Raw genomic sequence first — 20,713 nt, forward strand, 5'->3', positions numbered from 1 at the left:
CGTTAAAAACTAATCATAATTTAAATTTCTTGTATGAAATGAGTAGTGCTTCATTACAAATGAAGGTTTTTCTATTTCTGCTTTAACTATTGAAATAAAATCGTGATTATATTTTATTTTTCAGAGATCTATTTGTGTGATCTGTTCCATAATGAGATTGTTACCTTGAATAACATGATGACTTAGTACTACTAATACATGAATCTACTTTTTAAATTACGTGCGTAAATCTTCACCCTAGAAATATAATATCTAGGATTCTGCACCACGCCTTTTGATGGACAGTAGTTGAAACTGTTACAACTATTTATGCTGCGACAATCAAAAATGTTTGTATAGATTCTGATTCAGTTGTTTGTAAAATCTATCTTCCAATGACAATTATTTTTTAAAAAAAAATGATCTACCCATGAAACATTTTGAAAAATGACAAGTTTTTTAGACAAAAAAAAATATCTATTTTTCCAATGGCCTTAAGCGAACCCTGGAAAATCGTCGTTCGACTCCCAAGGGGGGTCGCGATCCACAGAGAAGGTCTGTCTTAGATCCTATAAAGTATTTCGGATAAGAAATGAAAATCAGAAGAATAGTCAGATAGTGTAAATAACACTAGACCCTATTGGTTAGGGAGGAGGGTGAGACGTGATACTTCACTTTAAGGGGTTGGTTCTATTCAACGTAATAGATATACTAGAATTAGCTGGTCCAATGAAGGAGAGTTTAACTTTACATCACAGTACTAGAACTTAGAAAAATGGGAGGGGACCTATGGCAAAAAAAAAAACAATATATAGCATGAGAAAAAAGGATGAAGTCGGTGGGTAATTCTAATTAAATTATATTCTTAATCCTGTCTTAATATTTAAAAAAAAAAAAGATGGGGCGGTATTTGTAAAATGTTTGACGTGTTTCGAAAGTTCCTTCAGATTCTGAAAAATATTTCATCCTAGCACAAACCTCCCACAGGAAGACCGGGATGGCAGCAGGGAAGGTTCGAACCCAGGACCTTCGAGACAACAGAACGACGGTCCCGAGCACATACCATAAGACCTCTGTTTAGGACATTTTATGTCCAGGTCTACTATCTCTTCCTTCAAACATATTCATAGCTGCTACCTAACACAAGGCTACTGAAAGATGTCTGCAAAATTAGACATATCTGTCTAATGTATTTTCTGCCAAAATTAATAAGGCGTCATCCGTAAAAACTTTTAAATCTGAACAGTAATTGTGACACACTTTGTTTATGTATTGTCTTCCATATTTATAAAGCACTCATTTTTAAAAGTAGGCCTATAAGGTACTGACTGCCAAAAATTATAAGATGTTTTTTGCCTACTTGACAAAGTATTATAGTAGATTGAAGGCTCTTCAAAATAGTGGGCAAAAAAAACAACTTACTAGCATGTGGAATGGATCGACTTCTCAACCTTCTAAGAGCTTTCATCGCAAAGAGACTATACAGAAGAGTTTTTCACGTCCACTGTTTGAACTCTCCTTAGTTAATGTACTCCACTCCAGTGCAACAAACAGCGTCACATTAAAGTCACATTTTTACAAGCAACACGAGGTGATAAAAAAAACAACAAAGTTATAATTAACGTCTTTATAGGACGCGCAACGATCCAATACAAAACTGAAAGGTTTCTAGGACGATCTGAACACACTGAAACGCCTCTCTTGTAACAAGATATATCCTTTGTGTTTCTTTGAGTTGGTGTTGTTTATCAGCAGTTGGCTAACATCCCGGAATAGTACAAGCCAGTTAAAAGACGTCCAGGATATCTACTGATGAAGACCACCGATACATGACCACACACAAACACACACACACCACTAAGTAATATAGGAGAGCTAAGGTGTAAGTAACAGTATAAAAGGAGGTCACATCAAGCCCTCCCCACTCTAGTAGATTTGACTGGACTATTCTACTGGCGATGTAATACAACAGATCGATCAGGTCCCCCTACTCATTTCGAGCTGTCCCGACAATGTTGTCCTAAGCTCAGCCCGGAGATTAGCCCCCAGTCTAACCATGGGGCCAGCTGTTAGCCAAAACAACCATGGCCACTGGCTGGCAAGTGGAGTTCAAATCCCAACCCCACTATTCGCGTTTAGGTTTGAGTGAGTGCTTGGTTTTACAAGTTTCACTGGAAGAGTCTAACATGAAACAACTAGTGAAAAAAACAAGGAAACCTAAAACAAGTTCAGACTTCAAGCCAAGAGAGGAAGACATGAAGTGAATGAAGTATGCTTTGGGGTTTAGAAGCAGTAGACAAACACAATGGAAATAGACTATCTTTTTATCAAGGCTATGTCGTGAGAGTCGCGATAATAGGTCAAATCTGGCACACATTTACTATTCAAAGAAACTAGTGTTTGGTCTTTATGATACAGTACTAATTTATTGCTATTGCATTTATATTTTTTTATTACAATACCTCTATTCAAGTCAGAAGTTCGTGGCACCTGCATGGAACCTGGGTTTAGTGAATAAGACTGAAGATTTATTGTATTTTGTATTACAGGTATCCCTAAAACACTAACTTTCACGTACTGTCTACGGCCGCTTGCTATAACCTGACTCACCAAATAGTACACGTCTTAAGAAGGTTGGTTTTTTTTTTTGAGTTAATGAACTGGTCAATTTATATTGACATTGCTTCCAATCTGATGCCCCAATCCAAACAGTACCGTTCGCTGGCTTATATCTCACAGCTACTACGTATTTTATCTTACATTGAGGAGATCAACTTAAACAAAACATACAACTAAACATGTTGCAGTACTTTCAGTCTGGTAGATTGGTGGCCTGAAAGCTAACCAGATGTTCAATCGGTACCTGTGACGCTGATGTTCGAGTCCTCGTATGTCGCAGCATGTTCTCTTCTTCTTCCAATAGCTATCTTTCTCTCATGCTGCTATTCTATGTCACATGCCTTGTTTAGTCTGATTTGTTTCAGCACTGAAGCTTCTACTTGCATTGTTAGAAACTGATATCAATTAAGTAGCCCGCGAATGCGCTAACGGTATCGGTATCAACTATGTCAAGTTAAAAGATGAATATTTACATGATAATGATATAGTATAAAACAAAACCTAATCCCGTCTTAATTAGAACAGAGATAATTTAACTTATGTTGAGTGATTGTTTTTAATGCTGTCTTCATGGAAACATACGAAAACTGTAGGCTCACAGTCAACGGGACATAACCGTGAATAAAACAAAAAAAAAATATGTAATTGCATGTATAAAAACTAAGTTCTATCCCTTGAAACGAATGTTGTCATGTGCTATGATTCTATAATTGTAGAATCCGGTAGAAAAACAAACCAGTATACATGTACAATAATAATGATGTTACTTTACTAAAACTTCATCTGAGCATTACAGAACAATAATGTAATATGCATTCTATAAATATTCCATCTATGTCCTTCATGGTTCCCGGTCACTTCATCCCCGGTCATTTCATCCCCTGTTATTTTCATCATCTGATCATTTTTATCTAACAAATAGTAATTGTAAAAATTATGAAATGAGCAACATTGAATATATTCATTTTTTATTTAAATGACAAAAAGTGTAACACATTAGATATGAATAAAATTAAAATTAAATGCCATTAAAAACTAAAAAAAAATTAACATGTATAAATAATGTAAAAAAAAGTGTATATTAGAGAACACAAAAAATAAAACCTTATTTCAAGGCTAACAATGACGCGCCCAATTTCAAGAAAGAACGATTGAAAAAAAAAATAAAGTGAAACATGGTCGCACTTTCCACCACACCTTGGCCTTTGATGATAAGTTATCAGCGGCATGATCATAATTATTGTAATCGCACTTCTATCTCTCAAATGATTTTTTACTACTTCCACCAAACCTTGGCCTTTGATCATTACGTCATGCGAAGGAATATATAATATTACATCCCCCATATCCAATAGAAGTGCTATAGCTAAGTACACACCCAGATTTACAATATATTATAAGATTTCTCATCAAGAATGCAAAAGTGGAAGAGGAAACACTATAAACGCATTAGTAACATGTCAAAAAAATACCTTTAAAAAAAAGCCTTAAAAGCACAATTACACAATGAAAAAAGAAAAATATTTAGTTGAGGATGAAATGACCGGGGGATGAAATGACCAGGGGATGAAATGACCGGGGATGAAGTGACCGGTCACCGTCCTTAATAACGGTCAGAGTGACGATAATGTTATCACACAATGTCATACAAATCGTCTGCACCGAGTGCTCTGGATCTGTCACTCAGAAGACAGTGTTTCTCACAAAACAACAAAGTCAATTAGATGGTACAAGTGTTGCCTATACAAGGCACGACTAACTCAATAGCACTCTTAGGCTCCATTGTTTCCATACAATGCTTTCAATATATATTTAGATGTAAGTATTTGTAACATAGTTTCCACGTATGATAATAGACAGAAAATGCATCCATTAGTACAACACTAGACAGTCTGTATCATAAACAGAGAAGGCTTTATTAAATACTAAAATAACCGTATATCATTTAGGTTAAAAGAAAACATATAGAAAATAAATGCATATATTTTACTAGCTGATGTATTTTCTCTTGTACAAACTACTGATAAGTTACTAAGTAAGTTTATTGTTTCAAAAAAAGAATTAATAAATTCTAAAAGCACATAGTAATCTTTTTTTTTTTTTTAAAGTGAACAGATAGTGTTTGAGTGTTATCTAATGCCATTTTCATAACTGCTATCCGAATGCTCTTCAAATCATGAAGCAAAGGGAAAGACTTCTTCCAGTGATCATGGATGAAAGATTGACCATTCCCCGACCATCCTAATGTCAGTAGTCCAACCATCATTGAACCATTCCTTATAACAATCAGTTCACTGGAATTTGAATTCTTATGAATTTAAAAAGTAATAGAAGTAATTAAAACAAAAAAAAAAGCACGTCAGCCTGGCAATAATACAATCAGACGGGCAGGACTTTCGCCCCGGACACTTCCATTATGTATTAAAGTAAGGGAGACTAGTGGTTGTTAATATGTTTGCACTTCTTAGCTTCTGATATTCGTATACAAAAAAATATGAAGCATGGCTTACAAATAGCCCCTTCTGAAGCCGCCACTGGACAAATAACTTTCACTTCATTTTTTTTTTAAATTATGATTTAGAGAGTTTGTGTTTTACGCAAAATCAGATGGGCCCCATAAGGTCCACCAATGTTTAAGCAATGCAGGTAGATCAATTCGACCTGACTTATACAATCAAAGTAAATAAAGTGAACGCATCAGCAAAAAATAAAATTATAAATAAAATAAAATGTGAGGTCTGGAGAGGAGGATGAAAAAAAAATTGGGGGAGGGGAATGAGTGGCTTGGCTTTCCACACTTCTATGGCTAAGAGATAGACCTTGCCTTGCAAAAGACATGAGTTTCAAACCAATTTCGCAACTATTCTGCTGTTCTCTCAACTTCGTCGATATCTCAGATTGGAGAAGCTACATTTAAAAACAAAAAACCTTTCAGGCCACACCCACAAGTAAATGGACAGGTATTAATTTGGGGAGAAGGCAAGAACATTGAGTCTATCAGAGTACATCGATACCAGAAGTAAGTTCACATCTTTCTCATGGCAAGATCTAAGGTTTCAATCATGGGATAAATGTGATGCAATAGATTCAGACACACTTGATGCAATAGATACACAGACACACTTGATGCAATAGATACAGACATACTTGTTGTAATAGATACATAGACACACTTGGTGCAATAGTTACACACAGACACACTTGTTGTAATAGATACATAGACACACTTGTTGCAATAGTTACACACAGACACACTTGATGCAATAGATACAGATATACTTGTTGTAATAGATACACAGACACACTTGATGCAATAGTTACACACAGACACACTTCTTGTAATAGATACATAGACACACTTGTTGCAATAGTTACACACAGACACTTGTTGTAATAGATACATACAGACACACTTGTTGTAATAGTTACACACAGACACACTTGATGCAATAGATACAGAGACACACTTGATGCAAATAGATACACACAGACACACTTCTTGTAATAGATACACACAGACACTTGATGCAATAGATACAGAGACACACTTGATGCAAATAGATACACACAGACACACTTCTTGTAATAGTTACACACAGACACACTTGATGCAATAGATACAGAGACACACTTGATGCAAATAGATACACACAGACACACTTCTTGTAATAGATACACACAGACACTTGATGCAAATAGATACACACAGACACACTTCTTGTAATAGATACACATATACACACTTGATGCAATAGATACATAGACAAACTTGTTGCAATAGTTACACACAGACACACTTGATGCAATAGATACATAGACACACTTGTTGCAATAGTTACACACAGACACACTTGATGCAATAGATACAGAGACACACTTGATGCAAATAGATACACACAGACACACTTCTTGTAATAGATACACACAGACACACTTGATGCAATAGATACACACAGACACACTTGATGCAATAGATACACACAGACACACTTGATGCAATAGATACACACAGACACACTTGATGCAATTGATAAACACAGACACACTTGATGCAATAGATACACATATACACACTTGATGCAATAGATACAGACACACTTGATGCAATGGGTACATACAGATACACTTGATGCAATAGATACACACAGACACAAACAATGTTCCACTCGACATCATAATAATAATAGACACACAGACATGCTCGCCATTAAATACACCAAAGATATTCTTTGCAACACAGACGTAATTTAGACACACATCTACTCGCCAATACAGCAATATTAGACACACATCTAGTCTCTACTAGATACCAAGAATTTCCTCGTCCAAAGCAATAGACAGACTTTACTGGTCAATAAAAACACGATGACAAGCGTAGCTTCTCACAGAAACAGACACAATAGACACAGATGTACTCACGAAAAAACAATAGTTACAGTTCAACTCACAAACACACTAGACATGGATCTACTCATAAACAGACCCACTAGACACAGATCTTCTCACAAACACAGACTCACTAGAAATTGATCAACTCAGGCAGACATACTAGACACATATCTACTTACAAACATAGAAACACTAGTACAGATTTACTCACAATCACAGGTATATTAGACACATATCTACTCAAAAACACAGACTCACTAGACAGGCCTATGTAATTACACAGACTCACTAGACACATATCTACTCACAAACACAGACTCACTAGAAATTGATCAACTCAGGCAGACATACTAGACACATATCTACTTACAAACATAGACACACTAGCACAGATTTACTCACAATCACAGGTATATTAGACACATATCTACTCACAAACACAGACTCACTAGACAGGCCTATGTAATTACACAGACTCACTAGACACATATCTACTCACAAACACAGACTCGCTAGACACATATCTACTCACAAACACAGACTCGCTAGACACATATCTACTCACAAACACAGACTCACTAGACAGGCATATGTAATTACACAGACTCACTAGACACATATCTACTCACAAACACAGACTCGCTAGACACATATCTACTCACAAACACAGACTTGCTAGACACATATCTACTCACAAACACAGACTCACTAGACAGGCATATGTAATTACACAGACTCACTAGACACATATCTACTCACAAACACAGACTCGCTAGACACATATCTACTCACAAACACAGGCTCACTAGACACATCTACTCACAAACACAGACTCACTAGACACATATCTACTCACAAACACAGACTCACTAGACACATATCTACTCACAAACACAGACTCACTAGACACATATCTACTCACAAACACAGACTCACTAGACATATATCTACATATCATTTTGTTTGTTAACAGCGCTTTATAAATAAATAAAATTATTAAATTATTATTATTATATCTACTCACAAACACAGACTCACTAGACAGGCATATGTAATTACACAGACTCACTAGACACATATCTACTCACAAACACAGACTGACTAGACAGGCCTATTTACTCACCAAATCCCATAAAAGAGCGCACCATCCTGACAAACATCATCCTGGACAAGGTAAGCCGTCACGTTTATATTTAGCCTGGCCAGGCTCCGTGAGTTGCTCAGAGATGGCCGCCGGGTGTCTCTATCACACTGGGACACTGTGCCGTTTTGAGGGAGAAATGAGTTTGTGAAAGTAGCGACTTGACGGTTCACGTTCTTGACTGTAGAGCAAAGAGTTGATGAACATCTCCATCGTCTGAACTTCCGCTTCTATTGACTTGCAGTAAGTAGTTGTCTTGGATACAGCAAGTTTCACTCACTATGAAAATGTAATCCGATTCAGGAATCTTTGCTGTTTTGTCTACTTGAACCCAGCGCTATAGATAGCAAAGTTGTTTTGTCTCTTCTTCATCCCGAGACAGCTCAAATTTACTTCAAATCACAACTGGTATAATATTTTATCTGACAAATTTTCTTCTACCATTTTATCTGTGGCTAAAGTTGAAATTCATGTTACATTTTAAAAGTTCCAACAAATGTGTATGTTTTCAGTAATTCTAATGAAGTTATTTTTGACCCAAAAACATAATAATAAATACACCATCACCATAGCAACTTGAATGGGTTTAGTGGCGATCTATTTTTGACTATATTTCTGATACATCTACGTCAACAGTCATTCCTATCGAACTAATCACTCTAATAAATAGGAGTACTCCAATCCCTGTCTTCCTTATTAATGTACTAGTTCACTGTAATGACAAAGCAACTTTAATGTTGACATGAACAATACTTTAAGTATCGTATATATCATAGTCTAAACTTGAAATCATTATTTTATTTAAGTGACTATACAATCTCCATGCCATCACCACGTCTGTGTATCTTTTAAATCAATGTTTTTAGGCTCATGGTCTTATAGTATCGGTATTGGCTTTTAAACAAACAATATTACTGTTCGTATTGACACATCACACAATATGAACGTATGTTAATGTCATAGAGCAGATAGGTCCGTGACAACATGTACACATTATGTTGGCAGTGTACATCTGAAATCACAGTTAACACATTCGGCATCTGAAATCAAAGTAAACATAGTGTGCCCCGTTACTTGACATTATACACAGAAATCATTGATCTTTAGTTTATCTCTCTATCCCTCCACTGGATTCAGAAAGCGCCCTAAATGTCTGGTCTGGCTCATAGCCCTGCAGTCTATTGGCTGCATGGACATTTACATTTGAGAGGTTTAAAAGATTGATGACTGGACAGTTCAGTAAGTAGAACCAACTGAATGCGGCTTGACTTAGTGGTGCCCATTAAAATAGCAGATTTACGAGTGGGATAGCTTTCTAGATACTAAATGGAGAGATTCACATGTTAGCTTTCTAAATTATTAGCTTTTTGGATAACTAACAGACCTGTTCTTCGGCTCTCTAAATAACAAAACTAATAGTTTCACATTTTAGAAAATAAAAATGCTGCTTCCAATACAAAAACCACAACGAATTGTCAAGCACTATGGAATTGAACTCACAATTTTTGGTTGTGAGAGACTATGTGGAAAGAAAACTTAATAATTCCAAACAAGAATTAAGAAATCTGGAATTCCTTCTCTAGCATTAAACATAAACATCAACGTACGCACTAGTTATGCCTTGACTAGATGGTTTCAAGTGTATCCTGATCTCTCGTTTCTTGTAGCATAGTAAACAGGACAACATCTTCTCGCTCTATATACATGCTAAGCGTTGCCATGACAACAAAAACCTATCAAATCTCCCCCCTCCTCATACACAGGATATAAAAAAAAACAACAACATAAAACAAAATATCAATAAAAATATTGTTACGAAGCGCTGGCGGCTACATAAATAAATGATACCAGTGCGAGCGTCAGTTTGCCTACAGTATTTCCTTACGTATCTCTTGGTGATGTGTATTCTCCACAGAATGGGCAACATATGGTTTAGTATGGCAATAGACGAGTTCCGTTCAAATTCAGTTGTTATAAACACCGTTGTAGAATGACAGATGGCTAAGCAAACACAGTTTTTAAGTCCTTGAGTTCTACAGTCAAAGCTATTATCTAACACCTGGTTATAAAGAATTCTTTACCCCAGTATCAGAATCTAATTTATCAAACTAGACATAACAATTCTACGATAATACATAGAAAAGCAGCTTGGCTTACCGCCCGCCCTTCTTAAGCTATTTGAATAACGAGTTACAGTTGACAAAAGATCATGTCACAAATAGATCTACTTCATTTCCATTACCACTGTTAGCAAAACAGGTTTTCAAAACTAACAAACAAAAAAACGATCCACTAATAGGCAACTGAAGTTATTTAAATAATTGTCTTCATTAGGAATCCTCCGTGTGGACTTGACGATACAAAAGATCACAGGATTTGTCTAGAAGCTACTATTCCATACTAGAATCTATCCGGTTCTAATCATAAAACTATTATAATAAAACCGGGGGTGGGACACATAAACAGACGAGAAATCGATCATATTTAGCCTGCGCCCAAGTTTTCCCGCCACATTCATCGCCGCCTCCCTTTCCTCCCCACCCCCCACCTTCGAACTAATACGAACCGCACAAAAACGAAGCAAGTTGTCGGACTCTAGATGAACAGGAAGATAAAAAAGGCATGTGTTAGGAGGTGCTGACCGATGGAAAGAGAACACAATAAGGGAACATTGATGAACCAATGCAGGTTGAAACGAAATCAGAGACAATCTTTTCTTTATAATGTAATACTGCAATCGTGACTGAATGAAGACCATTACATGAGAAGTGAGCAGTGTAAGACGTTTTACAAGTCTTGCGCTCAAATAGCATTTTTGGCGTATAGGTTGAAGAAAAACAAAGTTATAATGTATTTATATGTAGGTCACAGCCTTTAATAGATAGTCCCAAAATTTCGTCAACGTGTAGAAATAAGAAAAAAATCATTTCAAAGGGAGCTAGTAAAGTGAACAATAGGATGGATGAGACTTGGTCCGTGGATGAGACTTGGTCCGTGGATGACACTTGGTCCGTGGATGAGACTTGGTCCGTTCAGGAAAATCTCTCTACCCACTACCCCCGTGATCCCTTTACGTAAAAACAAACTTATTTTTCTTAAGCTGCAATTCTCATTGAGCTATGCAAGGCACACAAATGATTTCTGCATCTTCGACCAGTTTGTATACAGTTCGTTCAGGAAAGAAGATGATACAACGCAAGACAAAAGATAAATGAATTTTAACCAGAATAAATGACTCCAATAGTCTGGTTTAGAGAATCACGATGCCAGTCATATGATAAACAAGACTACCCAGCTATCTGCCAACACATATTGAGAGTAAAATCAATGTCTACCAGTGACCTTCCCAAGAGACATTCCCACAGTGAACAAGTACCTAGATGTCGACATAATGAATGACTGGCATTTCTAAATACATCTCACTACGTGGTCTGAAACCGAAGCACAACTTGAAAACAAAATTGATCTTTAGTTGCACCACTTTCACTAAGCGTCCTAAAGTGAACACTTAATTGAGGGTCCTAAATGTCATTTTACTTTTATTTAACACACATACAAAACACACAATTAGAAATCAACATTCTGTGTATTGTGTCAACAGCGGGAACGAATCATTAATTTTGGAACAAGTGGACGATATTATGATCTTCTTAAAGTACCATCAAATTGTAAAATATCAGTAGAACTTATCATTAATGTAGCAGCACTACTAGTTAATGTAGGACTACTTTCTAATGTAGCAGCACTACTTGTTAATGTAGGACTACTTTCTAATGTAGCAGCACTACTTGTTAATGTAGGACTACTTTCTAATGTAGCAGCACTACTTGTTAATGTAGGACTACTTTCTAATGTAGCAGCACTACTTGTTAATGTAGGACTACTTTCTAATGTAGCAGCACTACTTGTTAATGTAGGACTACTTTCTAATGTAGCAGCACTACTTGTTAATATAGGACTACTTTCTAATGTAGCAGCACTACTTGTTAATGTAGGACTACTTTCTAATGTAGCAGCACTACTTGTTAATGTAGGACTACTTTCTAATGTAGCAGCACTACTTGTTTATGTAGGACTACTTCTAATGTAGCAGCACTACTTGTTAATGTAGGATTACTTTCTAATGTAGCAGCACTAATTGTTAATATAGGACTACTTTCTAATGTAGCAGCACTACTTGTTAATGTAGGACTACTTTCTAATGTAGCAGCACTACTTGTTAATGTAGGACTACTTTCTAATGTAGCAGCACTACTTGTTAATGTAGGACTACTTTCTAATGTAGCAGCACTACTTGTTAATATAGGACTACTTTCTAATGTAGCAGCACTACTTGTTTTAATATAGGACTACTTTCTAATGTAGCAGCACTACTTGTTTTAATATAGGACTACTTTCTAATGTAGCAGCACTACTGACTATTGCAGCAGTAGTACTTACTAATGTAGAAACACTACTTTCTAATGTAGCAGCACTACTTTCTAATGTAGCAGCACTACTTACTAATGTTGCAGCACTACTTTCTAATGTAGCAGCACTACTTACTAATGTAGCAGCACTCATTTCTAATGTAGCAGCACTACTTACTAATGTAGCAGCACTACTTTCTAATGTAGCAGCACTACTTACTAAGTAGCAGCACTACTTTCTTATGTAGCAGTACTACTTACTAATGTAGCAGTACTACTTGTTAATGTAGGGCTACTTTCTAATGTAGCAGCACTACTTATTGATGTAGCAGTACTACTTGTTAATGTAGCAGTACTACTTGTTAATGTAACAGCTCTACTTGTTAATGTAGCAGTACTACTTGTTAATGTAACAGCTCTACTTGTTAATGAAGCAGTACTACTTGTTAATGTAACAGCTCTACTAGTTAATGTAGCAGTACTACTTGTTAATGTAGCAGTACTACTTGTTAATGTAACAGCTCTACTTGTTAATGTAGCAGTATTACTTGTTAATGTAACAGCACTACTTGTTAATGTAGCAGTACTACTTGTTAATGTAACAGCTCTACTAGTTAATGTAGCAGTACTACTTGTTAATGTAACAGCTCTACTAGTTAATGTAGCAGTACTACTTGTTAATGTAGCAGTACTACTTGTTAATGTAACAGCTCTACTAGTTAATGTAGCAGTACTACTTGTTAATGTAGCAGTACTACTTGTTAATGTAACAGCTCTACTAGTTAATGTAGCAGTACTACTTGTTAATGTAACAGCTCTACTTGTTAATGTAGCAGTACTACTTGTTAATGTAACAGCTCTACTTGTTAATGTAACAGCTCTACTTGTTAATGTAGCAATACTACTTGTTAATGTAGCAGTACTACTTGTTAATGTAGCAGCTCTACTTGTTAATGTAGCAGTACTACTTGTTAATGTAACAGCACTACTTGTTAATGTAGAAGCAGCACTCCTCATGAATATGACTGTCGGAGTTGAATATCATTGAGAACCTAGCTCAGATTTGATACAACTTCAACCAATGTAGGAATGAACGAGGTTAAGTCTTTCCAAAGCACATTGAATTGTACTAATAAAATAGTCATGAACAATAACCAACAACCTACATACCTGCTCAGGATGGAATGTCGAACCAAAACATGTATAAACAATTGCCGGAGTTAGATATTTATGCCATGATCCAAGTATGTGAATTGATATATATCTACTTCATTTTCAGAGGTAAGAGATAAAGACAGCTGCTGCTAAGATTTCGTAATATCTCAATTGAAAGTTGTCAATTAAAAAAAAAATAACCCTGTAAGTTGGGTGTCTACCAGCAGGCATTAAAAGTATCGGTTTAACAGGGGACATCAATCGTCCCGCTGCTATCAAAACGAGGGGCAGTCAGATCATCGGCTTATTGCAGCAAGTCATGGCTGGGGTTGTATTCAAGATGAAATTGGTTGAAATTGATCAATACTTGGTACATTCATGGTGGGGACATAAAGAGAGAAGACACTCTATCATGGGGGGGGGGGGGAGGTAGGTGGAGGAGAGGGGGAGGTGGCCTACAAATCGACGATTCAGAGATGACGAGAGTAAGCAAGAGTTATAATAATGGATGTGTGCTCCTCTCTGTGTTTATGTATGTCTATGTCTTCATGTCTGAATGATCCATCTCAAAATTGAGATTGAACATGAAATAAATCGTAGCTTCAGAAGTTCAGCACTAATGCCACTTCTTTTCGTAAGCTTGCTGCATCCCGGTAATAGATAAACATTGTAGTGAGTTCATCTATCGGTATCCAATGAAATCTCGAGATTAAAAACCAATGTTTAAAACGTCTTTCAATCATTTGTTTGTTCATTCTTTCAAGGTTCAACGTTTTATTTCCCAAATCATTAGCTACAATATTGGTGCTTGACAACACAGAGACGAACATTTGATGATGTTTAGTGACAGCACCCCAGGGAGGCCATTGTCACGGGTTTTTACGAGCTCCCCGAGGTGCTAGAATCTGCATAGCGACGCTGGCACCGCTTGCTAAAACATGACCTCCAGAGGTCACGCAGGATCCAGTGAATATAACTCTCTTTCATTTTCTCAAAGAGGGGGCGACAACGGTTTTTTGTTGACCAGCCGTCTGCTACCAGTGCAATGATAATGACGTCAGAGGGACCAGACCGACCCTCCCCCACGCTGCACACAGAATTAAATTGTAAAGAAATAAAAGAACAGAGAAAAATGTTTCGGGTCGAGGTGATCTTAGCCGAGCGCAATGGACTAGAATCTAGAACTTTCCAGAGGGTCTGTTTGGTGTCAAATTTGGCATCACACTATGTTACTAGTAACAATGGCCACTGAAAGAACATGCATCCTATTAACATTGCTTAATCAATAATAAGCATGAAATGTGAATACACAAAATTGTTTAGAGTATACTGAAACTATAATGACAAATTGTAAGGTATGACATTTTGAGATACTAGCATATTTAATAACTAGGCACATTAATCTACAGATTTTACTTTTTTTTTTTTTACTCAAATACGTAAAAAATAGCTCACTCAGCCCCTTTCAAATTTTCCTTAGCAACCATTTTTATTAGCGGCCCCCGTAAGTGGAAAAAGCCGCTATTAGGTTTGTGCAAAATGTCCGTCTGTCCGTCTGTCACACTCAGATCTCGAAAACTAGAAGAGATATGAAAAATATTATTTCATCATTAAATGCGGCTTGAAAAGTTTAGGTGCAACGGCTACTTTTGGTTTTCTAAAAGCAAACCGTTTAATTTATAAAAATTAATTATGCAAGCGATTTTTTCATAAAAATACACCAATTCTAAAACAAATACGTAAATGTAAGGGAGGCAATGTTACAATATGCTAACAAAGATTGACAATTTTTGTGTATTTTCAGTATCACTAAGTCAAATATATTTTAAAAATGTACAGGAAATGTTTACAACAAATATAGATAATAGTTAAAGATGTTTTTTCTGGTCAACTAGCTGCTAAAATTAAAAGAAAACATTTCTGTTTGTTTATAAAGGCTAATAATGCATTTTGTATGTAAATATGACGCACATTTTTTTTAATGGACTTTTTATGCAGCGATTTTCGTGCAGTAGCGTAACGTCGCTACATGACCAGGTGCTAAACCAATTCCTTAAACTTTTTTAAAAAATCAGATTTAATTTATTTTTTGTTTAGTGACCCCATCCGAATAAAAGAAGATTATTTTTGTGCGTTTTGTCTGTTAGTCGGTCTGTCCGTCACGATTAGATTAAAAAAAACTAGAACTCTAAAAGCTATTGAAAATCTGATTTACACTTTAATGTTCCTCCCGTAACATCTCAATAGTTTTAAGTATCTAAAAATTGATTGTTCCGGATTTTTTTGTGCAAAACAAATCAACCCCAACAAATGTTTGTTTGCTCTTCTAATTTATATTACATTCAATTTCCATGCTTAAACGTTGCAAAAACACATTATCAATAATATGTTGTTCCGTTTTTTATGTAAATAGCATATTAATGCTAAATCAAAATCTCTATACTGACTTATATTTCATTACGTGTAAAAAATGTTTCGGATATTGTTTTTAAAAAAATGAATTATGCCTAATGATTGTTTGAAATCGCATAATTTACTAATATTACACTTATATTAATTGACAATGCGTCACTATAATTTGGTTATCAATATCAAATTGTTCCGTATTTTCATCTTTAAACAAATTTTAAAAATATCGACAATAGGTTGTTCAGGGCTTTAAAAAAAGTAATTTACTAGAATTGATTACTGAAAATTACTTTTTAGACATTTAATTTTTTTGCTAAAACATAACATAGAAGTTTTGTAATCGATAAAGAAAGTTTCGGATTTTGTTTCTTACAAATCGTCGCCAGAAATTTCCGAATTTATTTAAAAATCTACTAACGCCAAATAATTGTTTGAACTCCCTCTTCTAATTAATAAACAAATAATCTTCTCATTTACGAAATAATGTTATTACGGATTTTTATGAAAAATATTTTAACTCACTACTCTCTTACAGTACATTTAACTTTCTACCTAAAATATTAAAAAATATAATTATCGTTTATATTATGTTCCGATTTTTAAGGAAAACAGAATCCAAACACCAAAGTAAGGTATGAAAATCTCTCCACATGGCTGTAGTACATCTAATTTTTATACGAGACCATCCAAAATATTTAAATAACGGTATTTCATTTATCTGAAATTCTCTTTTTCTTTTACTATTTATACAAACATCCGGAACAATCTATTAAATAAACTTTTCAATTGTGTTCATACCTAAAAATTATTGCGATGTTTTGAAACGTAGAATAAAGGTTAATCAATTTTTAATAACTTTTAGTTGTTTTTTTTTTATATCAAGATGACTGACAGACAAAACGCAAAAACAATGCGGCTTTGATCCTTTTTAAATAAATTCTATTAGAACTCAGTGCACCAATGTCTATGAACCCTCGTTAAATATATCGTGTAAATAAAGACATTTTTTTTTGGTACCGGTACTAGCCTATTGTGAGGTAATGGAATTTTTTTTCTTTGACGTCATATGAATGGACTATTTAAATGTAATGTTAAAAGAACGCACTCGGTGCACCAATGTCTATTAACCCTCGAAAAATTGCTTGTATTAATGAAAACATATTTTAGTCTAACTAAGCCGTGTGACGTAGTGTTTTTTTTTCCTTTGACGTCATATGGAATGAATTCCTTAAAAGAAATGCTAAAAGAACGCACTCGGTGCACCAATGTCTATGAACACTCGATAAATGGCTCGTAATGATGAAGGTGATTTTTATTCTAGCTAGGCCGTGTGACGTAGTGTTTTTTTTCCTTTCACGTCATATGGAATGAATTCTTTAAATGAAATGCTTAAAGAACGCACTCGGTGCACCAAAGTCAATGAACACTCGATAAATTTTTAGTCTAGCTAGGCCGTGTGACGTAGTGTTTTTTTTTTCCTCTGACGTTATATGGAATTAATTCTTCAAATGAAATGAAAAAAGAACTCGGTATGGTAATGTTTATTAAGCCTCGTTATGTGACTCGCGTTTAAAAAAGGAATGATATCTTGATTTAGATCTAATCTAGATTTTTTAAACTAGATCTAGATTTTTATTACAGTATATCTAGATCTGGATTTATATTCTAATTAAAATTATTTTAGAGTCTATACCTAGAATTTCTAGATCTAGCTTAGACTAAATTAGACTAGATTAAGATGTAGAATTTCAATTTTTAAACTTAAAGTGTAAAAAAAAAAGTGTAGATTTTCATTTCCAAACGTTTTGATCAATATTGTAATGTTTTAATATACTAAAACTAATCTACTATTTTTTATTTAATTTAAATTTAAATTTACGGCAAATGAATCTTTGAAACATTATTACTTTTGACCATCGGATGGCTGCCTGGTCGTGCGGTTTTCGCGCTGGACTGTCGTTCAGATTTATGGATGGTCCAGGGTTCAAACCCTGCCCGCTCCCATCCCCCATCGTCCTGCGGGAGGTTTGGACTAGGAAGTAATTATCTTCAACTCTGAAGGAACATCCGAAACATGTAAAACATTTTACATCAAAATTAAATCACCTCTTGAATATTATTTGCGAATCTGCAGCTCCGACAGGGATCCGACTTCGACGGGGCCGCCTCTGAGTTTGTGTAACACAAACTCTCTTTGTAATCTTGTTTATGGTGACTACGGTTCTAACATAATTATTACTTTAAATAATAAATCAAAATGAAAAAAAAATGAAAGCCTGTGTAAATGTGAGCAATAAAATTTAAACTTAAGATTTCTCTAAAATTTTAAATGCAGCATGTCTAATACATAAGCAAGTCATGTTACAAATTTAAAAAAAAAATTAAATAGCTCAAGCTGCATACATTTTTATTTACTTTTGCTGTGAATATTCTTATTGTATTTTTTTTCCAGGTTTTCAGCTGACAAGCCAAAATATCATTAAAAAAAAAACATTGTTAACATTACCTTTTATTACATGTTACTAGAGTAAACAAACTTCACAACCTATTATCGATAACGAGACTTCTCGACCTTCTAGCAGGCAAGACCAATAAATAAAATATACTAAGAAAAAGACTAAGAGCCAGTTAAAAAAGGTTTTCAAATATCTCAGAAGATGAAATATAAGCATAAAGTCATTTTTGTAAACAAAATTTTTAAAAAAGTTTTTTTTAGTTTTCAGAAAATTATGTTTTGTCGGTCAACGCCCAACATTTAAAATGCACAACTTATACAAATATTGTCCTATTGCTGTGTGTGCATCTCTATTCCTCATTTATATTTGTAGGGTTTCTTGCCGATTTAAACCAATATCATACATTTAAACATTTTTTTTTATTTTTAATAAATCATTTTGTAAACCAAATTTGTGAAAATTCATAAAAGAAATTTATCAATATAAAATAAAATGTTGATTCACAACCTAATTTCAAGTCCCCATTAATGCATCCATATAGAAATAAATGTTTCTAATTTTATTAATAAGGTTTTCTACCTTAAACATGATTCCGCTATAGTGTAATTGTTTTTTTTGTTGTTGTTGTTGTTGTTTTCTTTGTTTGTTTTTTTTGACAACAAATTACTAGCTTGTACTAGATTTAAATTAGCCATTTACCCCGCCAGCTGGACTCCTCCCTGTAGATACTGTCATAGCAGGCATAACACAAATGTATAGACATTGGATCAGAAACTATTTCCTTGTGTTATTTAGTAATCAACTTGTCTGTTTAGTTCAGCGATACTCGGCAGGCCAATCAAAGTCGATGTTATCCTGATAAGCGGCCCTCATCACTAGAAATCAATCACTCTTGTCAATCTTTGTTCAAACAATTGAGCAATACACTCCCACGCTGAATCAATAGAATGGGACGGAGGCAAGTGATGAACAGCTAAGATCTCAGGGCTGACTGAGCAGCTAAGATCTCAGGGCTGACTGATCAGCTAAGATCTCAGGGCTGACTGAGCAGCTAAGATCTCAGGGCTGACTGAGCAGCTCATCACTGAGTGGATGTGATCACTATTCAGCAGTCTCTTCAATCCTCCAACTCAAGAAGTACATGTACGCCAAGTAGGGGGAAACATCATCGCGACTACTTGACGCCCCACACACACACTGTGTAAACATTGGGTAGTTCACTAGTAGTATTATAATGACGAGACAAAAGTACGTCTCTAACACAGTTAGCGCTATAGTTCATTAAAACGAAACAAAAACTCATTATAGTCCCCCTTACAGTAATAACTATTTAGTTTGTTAATTAAGTCAGGCATTATTACACCTCCATATTTTCATGTCTCCTTGATACACATCCTTTGCCACAGTCAAATTTCTAATTACACTTTGTATTTCTTATTGAGTGTAGACAATCTGCGAGCCAGTACATCTCATTAATGCTTGCCCCTAGATGGGCCTATTTTGTGAGTTTCCCGAAACACTTTTCAACCACTTCTAGAAGTATTGTCTATTTATCCTGATTTAATACTACGCCACAGACTACAATTGCTAGTTTGTATAAATTAAGCGACACCATCATCACACGAAGTACGTTGACACTGTTTAGTCTGATTTTCAAAGAAAGAAACGGGGAGAGGGGGGGGGGGGGGGAGTCATATAATTTAGGATCTAAAACACCAAATAAATATTTGGTAAGACTCCACTATAGGAATATTTCCCATTTTTTTATTTCGTACTCATTAGGGGCCGCCTCTGAGTGTGTGTTTCATATCACACAAACTCTTTTTGTAATCAAGTTTATTCCTAAATCAGATGAAAGTTGATCTTAGACTTAAGTCAAATGTTGACATCTTCAACCATAGTAATCGTGACACATATATAATCACTATGTCAATAAGTAATGAAGTTTTTTATCAGGATCACAAACATGACTGTAATTTTGATATTTAAACAAATCTGAACTTCCAGACAAACATTAAAGAATTATTCAGTCAAATGTAACACTAGGATTACGTACAAAATAAGATACAATAGAGAAGCAAATGCTAATGTTTCTATAACGTCAGTCAGTTCTGAGCTTGTCATTTTGTTTACAAGTCCGCAAGAGGCGCGATAGG

The 20,713-nt window shown here is 35.1% G+C and overlaps 1 protein-coding gene across 12 annotated transcripts in view; it reads right to left on the reverse strand.

The window, feature by feature from the left end:
- LOC106071147 (ras/Rap GTPase-activating protein SynGAP-like) overlaps positions 1 to 20,713 on the reverse strand; it is a 212,801-nt gene that overhangs the window by 145,498 nt on the left and 46,590 nt on the right. Inside the window, exon 1 of one of the 12 annotated variants that reach the window (XM_056041150.1) lies at positions 13,708 to 13,865. The exons of 9 other annotated variants lie outside the window; for them this stretch is intronic. Coding sequence is in view for 2 of the 3 variants with exons in the window: in XM_056041142.1 (XP_055897117.1) it covers positions 1,402 to 1,447 (46 nt within the window). In the remaining variant the exon portion in view is untranslated. Of the gene's footprint in view, positions 1 to 1,401; positions 1,994 to 8,110; positions 9,906 to 13,707; positions 13,866 to 20,713 lie in introns of those variants that run through there. 2 more of the 12 variants (XM_056041143.1, XM_056041142.1) reach the window with 2 other exon arrangements.

Source organism: Biomphalaria glabrata, chromosome 9 (assembly GCF_947242115.1).
Source record: "Biomphalaria glabrata chromosome 9, xgBioGlab47.1, whole genome shotgun sequence".
NCBI lineage: Eukaryota > Metazoa > Mollusca > Gastropoda > Planorbidae > Biomphalaria > Biomphalaria glabrata.